Source organism: Aythya fuligula, chromosome 1 (assembly GCF_009819795.1).
Source record: "Aythya fuligula isolate bAytFul2 chromosome 1, bAytFul2.pri, whole genome shotgun sequence".
NCBI classification, from domain to species: domain Eukaryota; kingdom Metazoa; phylum Chordata; class Aves; order Anseriformes; family Anatidae; genus Aythya; species Aythya fuligula.
Window position 1 is genome coordinate 189,805,629 of NC_045559.1, and position 12,289 is coordinate 189,817,917.

The following is a 12,289-nucleotide window of genomic DNA, read 5'->3' on the forward strand; positions in this document are numbered from 1 at the left end:
CTTGCATCTTTTGAAATAACAGGTTTGGACTTTACCCAGAAGCGTGTCCTGTACCCTACTAAAAATCCTCTGCGTCTTTTTTCTGTGGGAGACACCTCCTCCCAACATCTTCTCAGCAGCATAATCCTTCACGCTCTCATTACGTTCATCAGTTGTCTCATAGCCTTGTTTTTGTTGTTTCGTTACCAGGAATCGGTAAACTCCTCTTTGGGCCAGACGAGTGATGCCAGAAGCTACACCAAAATCAGGAGCCTCCTGGAACCTGTTATTCCCGCTGTGCTCTGAGGTCCTTATTTCCACTTGCCCAACACGACTTCTAAGTGGGGAAGCATTCTTCGGCGGCCCCACGTCAGCCCGCTGTGGGGTGGGAAGGTGTCTGCACAGCTTGGCCCTGCTCCTGTTCATGCCATGCCCTATCCACCGCCTCAATTTTCCGTAGCAAGAAATGTGCCTGCTTTTGTGATCACATCTGTGGTTCGATCCCAAATAAAGCCCTTCTTTGACCAACGTATTTCAAAGGGCATTTCAGTACTAATATAATGGGTTTAGGTGGCAAGGGTCTGGTAGAGAGGGCAGTGGGGTGGGCTTTGTGAGCAGAGCCCAGCAGCTGCCCCAGGTCAGGGCAGATCCAGCTCCAGACAGCCCCAAAAGGGACCAGAGTTGAGCCATGAGCGATGCTGGCTGGGTGTCTGGGAGAGCAGACTGAAGGAAGGGCAAATCTTTTGTGCTCCAGCAGCTGGGAGAGAGGGCTGTGCATCTCCGCCACTTCTCCCCAAGGAGGGCGAACACCACAAACCCCTCGGCCGGGCCCCCGGCGCCTCACCGCTGCCTGGCGGAGCGGGGTTTATCGGGCCGGGGGAGGCTCTGGGGCCGCCTCTCCGCCTCTCCCCGCCCCGCTCCGCCTCCAGAGGGAACCGGGGGCGGCCTCCGGAGGGAAGCGGCGGTGGCGGCGGCCGGGCGCGGTGGTGCCCCGGCTCGGCCATGCCGCTGTGGCGCCGCGCTGCCAGGGGGCCGGCGCTGCCCCCCTGCCGGGGGTGAGCGGAGCCATGAGCGCGGCTTGCCGGGGGCCCGACCTCAGTTTTTTAAGCGAGGACGAAGCCAGGACGATTTTCCAGGTGCTGCAGAGGGACTCGGAGCTCCGGCGGGCGGAGAAGGACAGGGTCAGGTACAGCAGGCGGGGACGGGGCTGCGCTGCCCGGGGAGGGGGGACAGAGGGACCAGTCCCTGTGGGACCGGACTGGGCTCGTAGGGGTGGCTCTGAGCCACCTCTGCTGCTCCCCGGGGCTTCATGGCAGGGGATGAGGCCAGTTTGGGCTTTTACTCCGTCACTACTACAGGTAGGAAGGTGCGGGCTGAACGGCGGTGGCTGGGCAGCGGGAGCTGGGCGGGCTCCGGGGCTGAGCGCGGGGGGAGCCCAGCCCTTGGCTGAGGGACCTGCGGCCAAAAAAATGTGTTGGAAAATGGGTTATTTACCATTAGAGGTTATCATTTGCTTGAGGTACCCTGTGGGCAGCTTGCCTACAGGCAGTGTCCCCTCGGATTCACGTGAGCACTCCGAAGAAATCCTTCATGGTAGATATAGAAGGAATGTTAATGAGTAACGTTTCTGTCAAGTGGATTTTTGTACTCTGTGTTTTTTTAGTTTAGCTGGTGAAGCAATAGCCTGCTCTCGAATTAAAGGCTTTCACCTGCCACCGACTTTGTTCATCCATCTGTGTTCTTCCAACTTAGTTGGCAAAAAAAGTGATTTCTCTTCATGCAAAGGCTGTCAGAATAAGCTTATGGTATAAGAGAACATCTCTGGTGATGCTTTACGGACACAGAGTATACTTTAAATCCCAGCTGAAGAGATACTCAGAAGTTGGGAGAAGATAGGTGAAGTGTTTACCATCAAGGAGCCATGCTGAAATCTAGGTTAAACTCCTGGATCTGTCAAAGGCTTTGTATGTGTCCTTGGGCAAGTTTCTTAATCTCTTGAGCCTAATAAAAGTGCTTTCTTTCTCACTCCACTTGTCTACCTGGTCTTATTTAGACTGTAAGCTCTTAAGGCCAGGGGAGCCCCATCATGAGCAGACGGGTGGCAGCTCTGTGGTGTTGCTCTGTGCTACTATAATCTAAGTAATAACAGTGATGACCCTGGAGGGCCAAATCCTGCTGTTCTTATATGACCACAGTGAGCTTCAGAGGCTTGGAATAAAATTGCATTTGCTCCTCTTGGTCCCATATGACTCTATGACTGGGAGCCAAGAGGGCAGGCATTCTTATTACTGTTTTGATAATTAACTTTGTATGTATCTTTTGCAGTTCAAAGCTTTTAAAATAATGCCTGTGTGCTGTTGTAGCCCACTCCTGTGATGCTTTCTAAGTGTGATTTTGCAAATAGCTGATGCCATGAATCCAGTAAGGAGTTCAGGAGGTGATGTGCAATGGAAGAAGCAGTTTCATCAATACTATTTCTGTGTGTGAAGTCACTGAAGGGAGTTGTGCCCCCAGCTTTTCTTGGGCATGGTTAGAGCTGACCAGAACCAGGGAGCAAGTTAATGATAACCAACGGGCCCACTGGCCAAGTTAGTTCAGTGGCCATCTTTACTTACAGTATAGCATGTCCCTGTGTAGACCAAGCTGGTCTGGACTGATGGAGAGAATGAAGAGTTTGGTTGCAGACCGCAGGTCAAGTTCCAATGACCGCTTATGTGCGCTGTTTGGTGTCTGGTGAGTGAGCACACAGCTGTCTCCAGAAGTCTGAGAATATCAGTGAAAAATTGAGTTCCATTCTCAGATACAACTCACTGTGGAAGCAATAAATAAATAAATCAGAAACAGGCTTCTGTCTTTATACAGGCTACATTTGATGCTATGTAAGCAAAAACACTTAATTTTGAAAGACAAACGTTAGAAATAAGTTTGAGGTTCAGAAGATGGAGGCTGACATCTGGAATGGTTTATCTTGTCCAGCAAATTACAGCTGTGGTTCAGGGAAGTTGATTTTCACATACATTCAAATGTATTGCAGTGCACTGTAAAGTACCTACCAATTCCTCCTCAGGTGCATTGAGTTTTCAGCTGAATAACTGTGAGATTTCCAGGTGGAAATATATATTTATATATGTATATATTTTTAATATAAAAATATAAAATAAAAATATATTTTGTAAGAATATAAAAATAATTTTTTATAAAAAATATATTTTTTCTTGATGCTTACCTACACTGAAAGTTTGATAGGGCCACTGGATGTCTTTTTATCAAGATAGTCCAAGTCTCTGTGAAATGAGATGTATACTGGGGACGTGCTTTGGAAAAAGCCAGTCACTTTATTCAGCCCCATCTTCTCTTTTGTAGCCTTTGTATGGAGCATGAACGTGGTCTTTCCAGTCACTTGCGTGCATTCGTCTAGCTGTGGGCTCAGCCACAGAGCTGCACTTCGTGGTCTCTGCCCCCATTTCACTTGGCGCATCCCCAGCTCATCCTTTGGGTACCTCCAGCCCTTTCTCTGCTCCTTGGTGCTTGGCAGGCTTCACACCTTGGCGCCGGCAGGACCTCTCAGTTTTGCTTTTCCTTGTATACAGAAATGGCCTGTGACCTGTTGGACCTTCATTTGTTCTTGTTACTGAGGGCAAGCAGAGCTGATGCCGTTGGTTTTTTGCCCATTTTCTCCTTTCTAGTGCCCTCCCGTGGCCATGCTGAGCAATGCCTTTGAATTCAAGCCTTCAATTGCCTTTGAACAGCAAACAAACGTACCCAAGCTCCTTCTCCCACGAAACAGGTTCAGAGAAGCTGCAACAGTCAGCTTTGGTGCAACTCACATGACTGTACACTGCTATATACACTGAAAATAATACAGACAATAATTAGTACGTATTTCATAATTCAAAAAAAATGCACATTAGTTTTGGACTTAGGTAACACCCAGCTTCAGCATCCTTTGTTGTTCATCAAATCCAGTCTCACACATAATACCCACTTGGAGAAAATCTGTAAGTATCCGTGTGGGAGGAAAAAAAAAAAAGGAATATATGGTCTAAAAAATTTCTACAGGAAGTTCCAGCTGAATATGAGGGGGCACTTCTTTGCCGTGAGGGTAACAGAGCACTGGAGCACATTGCCCAGAGAGGTTGTGGAGTCTCTTTCTCTGGAGATATTCAAAACTTGCCTGGATGCCATCCTGTGCGATGTGCTCTGAGTGATCCTGCTCGGTAGGGAGGTCAGCCTAGGTGATCTTCAGAGGTCCCTTCCAAGCTTGGCCATGCTGTGATTCTGTAATAATAGTACTAAAAACAGAAGCCTAACTCAGTCACCAAATACTATTTAAATTAACTTGATTAGTGAAATTGATGACTTTGCAGATGCCTCTGGAAGCAGGTTCCTTCTCCCAGATATTCCAATCACAGTTAGATGCCTAGGGGAAGATAGGGAGGCATCCAGCTTGTTCAGAGGACAGTGCCATGTTCAGATGGGTCCCTAACAATTCGATTTCCATAAGGATAAAATGCTTGCTGTAGGTACAGGTAATGATACCACATGTCAGCTTTCAACAGACAATGAATTAGTCCTGAAAATCATGACATAAAAACAGATCTTATTTGATTTCTGGTTTCAAGGCTTCGGGGTACACCCTGATCAGGTTCTCAGGCTTTCTTCTACAGCTGCTGGGGACAGAAATTAAAAAATGTTTGACAGCTGATATTTGCATGGAAAGCCCCAGTTCCCAGAGGCTTAACAAACCTGTAGGTGCTTCTCCTTTCTGTCCTTTCTCCAAGAAGCTGATGGGCAGGGTAACCAGGGAGGATGCTTCCAGTCTCTTCAGGACAACCTTTCAGAGCCTGGCAGGTCAGAGAAGGACTGGCAGTCCCAACAGGAAGGCTCAGCAGCAGTGGGGCATGAAGCTGTAGTATTCAGAGGTGGAGCTGTTGCCTTTTATCTCCAGGGCAGCTCCTCCCTCTGCAGCGTGTGGAGAGGCAGGCAGTGCCAAAGCAGGTGTCCTTTCAGTCAGCTGTGGGGCTCCTGGTGATCTCTGACTGCTGAGGCTCGAGCTTGGTGTGGAGATGCTTCTCCCGTGCTGAAAGAGGGCAGGAAGTCAAGAGAAAAACAACCAAGACAAGAGGAGCACGGGGACATGGAGCCAGCTACTTAAAAGAGGCAGCAGGTAGGGGGTCTGTGGCTGTGGCATGGGGAGAGCTGGCTAGTACATTTGCAAGTGATCAAAAAAATGAATGGTTGGGAGTTACAGCACAAGAGAGGGTAAATAGAGAGTGGATTCAGGCGGGCAGAAGAGCTCTGAGTTCTTTAATTGTTAACTTTTAGGAGATTCATCAGTTTTGTATAATGGCTCCTACTATAACTACATACAGTGGCCTTCTGCCATTTTAATTTATTAATCCCTGAGAAAAAGGCAAGTACTATTACCTAAAAATGGGAAAATAACACTGAAAGTAACAGAGCATGAGTAAGTGAGCAGGGAATTGAACCGACTTCCCCGGTCAGCAGTTTACTAGCTAGATCGTGTTTCTAGAAAAAAACTACGCCTACATTGTGTGAGGAATGTTGTTTGCTTGTTTTTTAGTAGGAAGAATGGAAAAAAAAAATATTACCAGCCCTAGAAAGTATCTTGGGCATCAGCCACTGTTTATGAATGGGAATTGAAGGACAAAAAAAGAAAAAAAAGAAAAAGGAACTCTGGAGAGAAGAGAGCGCTTGTTCCTTTTTCTTTAATTTGTTTTGCTTATTTTCACGTTGTTCTATGCTTTTGCTTTTGTATTTGCTTTTGCAGCAAAGGGGAGGTTTGTTTTCATTTTATCCTCACATTTAAAGATGAAAGTAAAGTAAATTAATTGGGAGATACACTCAGCACTACTCACCACTCCTCTCTTGGTGACCCATTAACAGTGTATAAATCACGTGAATCCTCTCCATACTTTACTCTAGGCCGTCTCCACAACAAATCATGTGGACATAGTTATTTTTTTTACAGGAGCACAACTGTTCTCACTGCCTCGCAGTAGATCATTTACTGAGTTCATCCTTTGTTGCAACTAATTCTTCATTGTATTCTGTTGGCTGACGTTTACTCTCACAGATCTGACTATAGGTGACAAAACACTGCATAGGTAATGTATTTTTCCACTTTTTTTCTGTACTTATAACGTCAGATTGCAGCCATACTCAGCCCTGTTTTGGTGCTTCCATTATTTTGACTTGTTTACATTTTGAGAGGTCTGACAGTGCATTCTATAACCCCCAAAGTAATTTTGGCTTATGCACAGACCTGTTGACTCTTGCAGCCTCGTGAAGACTAAGAATAACTTCTTGTATGTTAGAGATTTAGATTAGGGGCCCAACTCCTTATAATGAGAACAAATTTTTAGAATCAAAGCACTCATAACCGGCATGGGTGAGGAGCAAGACACCAGGACACCAGCACTTGGGTACATTGCGGTTTCATTGGCGCACCCTCTGTGAACAAAGCATTAATAAAGAAATTCTTTCATAAGAGATACTCCACCCGGTACGTTTCAGGGCACGATTGCCTTATTGTGCCTTGTTTATGAAGGAGATGCTATTATTATTTACTCCTGATACTGTGCCACTGGCATGGTTAGTGGTTTGTAAAGACTTAGGAAAGCAGGTCCTTGAAGCCCTGAAGTGCTAATATGTTAAGTAAGTACAAAGAGAAGTAAAATGGCAGGAAGGACTGTGATTTAAAAGTCTCTTCTCGGTTTGGTAAACAATTACATGTCATAAATAGTCCCACCTTTGGACTCCCCTTGTTTGAGCGCAGGTTGTTGACCGTAACTGGAAGCAAATGGTTAATTTGCTTATCAGGATACCACCATAATTGTTCCTCACAGCTATTTTTGAATAATAAGCCCTTCACAGAGGGGCTCGAAGTAGAGGGCAATGACTTCATGTGAGCTGAGGAAGGGCAGGTGGATTACAGGCTGCTGTGGGGCTGCAGGGGAGCAGCTGCCATTTTCTGTTTCGGTTTTAGCCGCGTCGATCTGTTCTAGGTAACCTGATGTCTGTTAATACGTTTTACGTTTACAGAGCAGGCTCCACATAGCATTGCTGACAGATCTCTGGTCTTGTCTGTTCACAGTGAATTTATTTCAGTGTCACAACAGATTTCAGTGTTACGACAGCTGTGTGCTCCTTTGTGTTTCAGGGCCAGGGTTTTCTACAGCACGTGTGGTGGCATGTGATCCCAGGAAGGCTTTTAATGGTGTGTTGAGTTCGGAGGAGCCTGTCTGGTCCAGCACTTGTCTGTGTCTGCCTTCCTAATGCTGTCCCGGCACTACTCCCAGGGAGCTGGGGCAGCAGGAGCCGTGGGTCTCCCCACAGGGCCATCAGGGCAGGGCCTCACCACCATGGCCCTTCGCACCTCAGCCCCGTTGTCAGATAGGGCTGTCGTGACACAGCAGCACTTAGACCAGGCTGTGAAGTCGCAGCAGGGTCAGGATGAGGCCCGGTGATGCTGACTGGGATCAGGCAGGCCAGGGGTGATGGAGCTGAGGCCAGGTGGGGACATCAGCCAGGGGTCTGGACCCAGAGCAGCAGGGCCGTGGCCATGCACAGACAGCAGTGACACATCTGGGCCGTGGCTCGGGCATGGTGCAGAGTGACAGCTTCTGCTTAAAAGCAGCTCCCAGGGGAAGGAGAGACATAGTCTTTGCTGACGCCTCTGGCTTGCCTCACAAGAGCTTTCTCCAAGGCCACCAGCGCTGCTCTTCCCAAGCTGGCCCAGTGCCCAGGCTGTCAAGCCCACAGGAGCGGCAAGGACACACTCAGGGCTTTTCCACTTTTATGCCAGAGTTCAAACTAAAGTACGCATTTTTATGTGACAAGTTGCAAAAATGACAATTAAATTGATAATGATTATTTAGACTACTTGCTGATGGCCCTAGGGGTGCAAAAAAGAAGATACTTGCTGAAATGAATGAGATTCAAGTCCAGGGTTACCTTTAAGCTTGTGGGTAGATACTTTCTAAGTCCAAGCTTAATTAAGAAAGTTAAATTATTTTGGTTTGTCTACATAGATAAATTAAACCAGGCTATGATGGCAAGTGGATCGGGTCAGTTACAGCAGTGCACGCTAGTGCCAAACAGTCTGATCTCGTCAGTGATTTGTTTTGTTAATTCTTTTTTTTCAGTGGAGTTGTTAATCCTTCACCAGGCCACACACCTTGTAGGAAGTCCGTGCACTTCCCAGGTTTGAGCTTTCTAGCAGTAATGTTTGTGTCCTCAGCACCCTCTCTCTCTCCTCCGCAATTCAAGTCACCGGTGCTGCGGAAGGTAGCGCCAGTGAAATGTAACCTGTGCTGCCTGTCACGGCCATAAAGGGGATGAATATCAGTCTGCAGTGAGTAGTTTTGGAAGGAACTCAGAATTTTCAGGTGCTGACAGCTTCTACATACTGCGTCCCAACAGTTTGAGGTCCTTGCGCATATTTCAGGAATATTAAATTGGTAGTGCCAGGAAATGAAAACTGTTGCAGAGGAATAGGGCTGATACGTGTTCGTAGTGGCTGGATATCTCCCCTGGTATTGGCACAGCTGTGCTGCACTGATGTTTTTAGGTTGTATCTGTAGTCTGATGAAAGACTGCAGCACGTGTTGGAGTCACACCTAAGCAGGGGTTTTGGTGGGATTGTGCTTTCTGTGGTGAAGCCTGAGGAGCCGTAGTTTGATAGTTTTGGTTCCTGAGCTACATAACGTGAAGTCTGTTGTGGGTCCATCTAGATGTGTAGCACTTGCACTTCTCACAATACAGATTTCCTGTAAGAAATGTTGTATATAAAGCAGGGGAAAATCGGGACCTTTTGCTGAGGATTTGTTCATTTAGATGTTCACATAAAATGTGTTTCTGATCCTTTGTCACTAGACTGTTATATTAACACTATTAAATGTAATAGCTCTACTTAAATGCCTGCATTTAAAATTCCTACCTGGAACTATACTCTTTTGATGACTCTTACCTCAGAAATAACCAGGTATGTGTATTGGTATCATACTAACTGACCAAACACATCAAAATCACAAAATAAAAGCTAAGAGTAAATGATGGAAAACTGCAATATATTTGTACTTTATTGCATCTAAATTACACTCAGTTTAATTTGTGGTTGGAATAATCAACCGATTGCAATATTTCTACTTGCTGTGTCTTTGGATTTCTAGGTAAAGGGGCCTGAGTGCGGAGAGCTGCAGTCTGGCAGAGCTGCAGCAGCATGGCTGGTGGGCTCTGTGTTCTGTTTCTTTCTGTGTTGTGGACTTGAATGAACTTAAAATACATATTTATATGCATATATATGTCTATTAAAATTATATGTATGTATATATGGTTTATAGCATAATACTATGTATGTTTTTATAATATTTCTATCTCCTGAGATGTAATAAATTCAGAGCCACTATAGCAGGGGCTGTATAAGTATACTATATATATATATATGTATAATATATGTTTATTTCCAAATGAAAAATGTCCACTGTGTCAACTTTCAGAGTTTCTGTTCCTTCTTATGACTGCTTTCCTTAACTTAAAGCAACATAAACAAGGCTTTAGTTGTGTTACAGTAACACATAAACAGTGTACAACACCCTGACCTTCTGTATTACATCTGTTGACCAGAATCTTGCTTCAGATGTGTGTGAGACTCTGCACAATTACCTGAGGTTTCTAAGGTGTATTTTGAAAGCCTTAGGCTTCAAGCTTAGCCCTGTGCCATCGGATGTCTAAGGCTATCTGGAGTCTCTAAATTCTAGAGGTCTGTCCCAGTCCATTGGCCATCATACACAAGTCTGCTTGCAGTGATGGGACCTTCATCTTTACTTGAAACCAAGTTCCATTATTTAGCATTTTCATCTCTCCTGTTTCTTTTGCTTTATTTGCTTTATTTATTTTCTCCTATATTGTTAACTAGGAAATATTTTGCATACATAAAGTCATGCCACCAATATGAGAAACAGCATCTATATTGTGTGTCTTTGTAAGGCAGTTAAATTTATGGCTGACCTGCAGATTACTTGCATAGATGGCTGTCTCTACGCTATCAGTGTTTGTAAAAGGTCCCACAATCAGCTAGCAGCTCAACCCTGGAAGAGTAAATAGGTCTGCTGTTAATCATTACCTCCAGATGTACCAGAAGACCTGATTCCCAGCCTTGCAACCAATCTGCCCTTCCTACCCCAGCACTGTATTGGAGCAGATTTGTCTCAGATTTCCAGACATCCATTCCAGACCAGCCCCGCTCGTCTGGCTGTGCATGCTGACTACATTCATTAATGTAGTCAAAATGTTCAAAGACCTAAAATTCACTGCATATGGGGGACACCCGGTATACATCCGTATTTCTGTGCAAGGCTTCTGGGACAGAAATTTAGGAACCCAAAACTTACTCCTGTCACACAATGTTTTTGGATTGAGACTACATCTTTCCCTACAAACGAAACAGAAACTGCATGGACGATTATATCCATTGCACTGATTAGTGTCTATTAATGCTTATGGAAATTCCTATTAATAAAGTCATCTCATTAGAGATATTAATTACTACAATTCAGAAGCTATGTGACACACTAAGGAATGATAGGTAGCCTTCCTTCCCATTGCATCATGAATTTGTTTTGTTATTACCACATAATATTGGCAGGTAGCTTGTGAGTATTGACACCATAATAAAGTGACACCATAATAAAGTGACACCCTTTACCATGCCCATCTGATTCTGACAGGTCATTTACAAAAAGATTGTAAATCATCTGTGAAACATTCTTGCATTAGAGCTTCCACCTGCTTTGCACTCTATGTAGTGAAAATAGCAGAGAATCAGCCCAACCTGGAGACTTGCTGACAGCTGTGACATTACCAGTGGCTTTTGACCTCATTCACTCTTGTTGACCAAAGGACTAAAAGCTTTCATATTCTAAATATTTATAAACTCAGTGAAAAGTTGTATACTTACAGCCTCTTCTGTTTCTTCCAATAGGGCTAAAATTATTTTCACTGTAAACCCAGCACAGCTGCTTCAAAAAAAAAAAAAAAGATTTATTGTTAAAAGCAATGTTCTGAGCCTCTGCTAAAGCTTGACACGGATGATTAATACACCCTCAGTTCCCATGATCTATGTTCTCAGTGCTCGGTGCTTTAAAAAGTGAATGTTACGAAGACAGTCACTGAGCTCCAGATTTCTGAGCTTTAGCTGAGAACTGTTTCTGATGTGCCAGAGCAGAGGGAAGGTATGTGGTCAGCATGAGAATGCCTGTCCTTGCCCCTGTAACTGCCACTGGCAGCTCCTTACAAGATTTTGTAATTTTATGCTCCAGAGGAAGGTGTCACTGTGCTCTTGCCCAGGGAACAAAAGCTTCAAGCAGCATTGGACTCAGTGAAGGAAAACAGCAGCTAGAACAAAAGTCTGCAGTGTGTTCATTGTGTGTAGTGTCATGTTAGAAGAATGCTTTGCAGAAAAAAAAAAAAAAAAAAGGTAACTTGTAGCCATTGTACTTAGGGTGCTCAAGTTAGAGAATGTAGACACAAAAGACGTCGTGAGTTACGATGGGAGTCCAATTATAACATTCCATGCACGCTGATAATCTCAGTCTCCGTGGGTTGAGTGTAATCAATGTACACTTTGCCACTACTTTCAGCTTTCTTAGAGCAGGTGATCAGCTTTAATATAAGGAATAAAACCACTGAAAAAAGTGCTGCTCTTAATTTGTTTTGTCTCATGGATATGCTGGCACTTAAATGATAGGGGATGCTGCCGATTATTCCTTTGTTGAGAGTTCTGAAGCTTTGAGAAGTGCCACAAGACTTTTACAAATATAACAGTGAATTATAGAAGATTCCTGGGTCACATTTTGTGTGTTTGTTTGTTTGTTTTTCCTACCTTTTAATTAAAAAGAGAGGTAGAAATGGAAGGACTTTCCTATGAGCAGACAGGGTGGGACTTCAGTAAGGGCAGAAAAGGCTTTCTGCCTTTAATGCACGTATTCCTGGTCTGTAGCCATGACACTCGTAGCAAGACTTAATGTGTGGCTCAGGTATCTGTTGTCAGTAAAGTGTTGTGGGGACAAAATGACATGAGCTGTTTGCAGCTATCTGCTTAAGTAACCTTACTTATGTCTACAGGGCTTCTGCCTCCTAAAATGTACAGTTTGGGAAGAAAAGCTAGAGAGCTTATTTCCCTTTTCACTTTCTCCTCACTTCCTTCTGGTTTTGCAAGTTTTCAGAGTCTCAATATTTAGGGATAATTCTGAGCTGTCAACTTGATGCATCGGGCAAAGTGGGACTG

At 44.7% G+C, this 12,289-nt stretch overlaps 1 protein-coding gene across 2 annotated transcripts in view; it reads left to right on the forward strand.

Annotated features, from left to right (window-relative positions):
- The first annotated feature begins 1,035 nt into the window (after window positions 1-1,035).
- EXPH5 (exophilin 5) overlaps window positions 1,036-12,289 on the forward strand; it is a 33,289-nt gene continuing 22,035 nt past the window's right edge. For both annotated transcript variants that reach the window (XM_032202557.1, XM_032202564.1), the window contains exon 1: window positions 1,036-1,165. In XM_032202557.1, coding sequence (XP_032058448.1) covers window positions 1,047-1,165 — 119 coding nt within the window. In that variant the 5' untranslated portion in view covers window positions 1,036-1,046. The remainder of the gene's footprint in view (window positions 1,166-12,289) is intronic.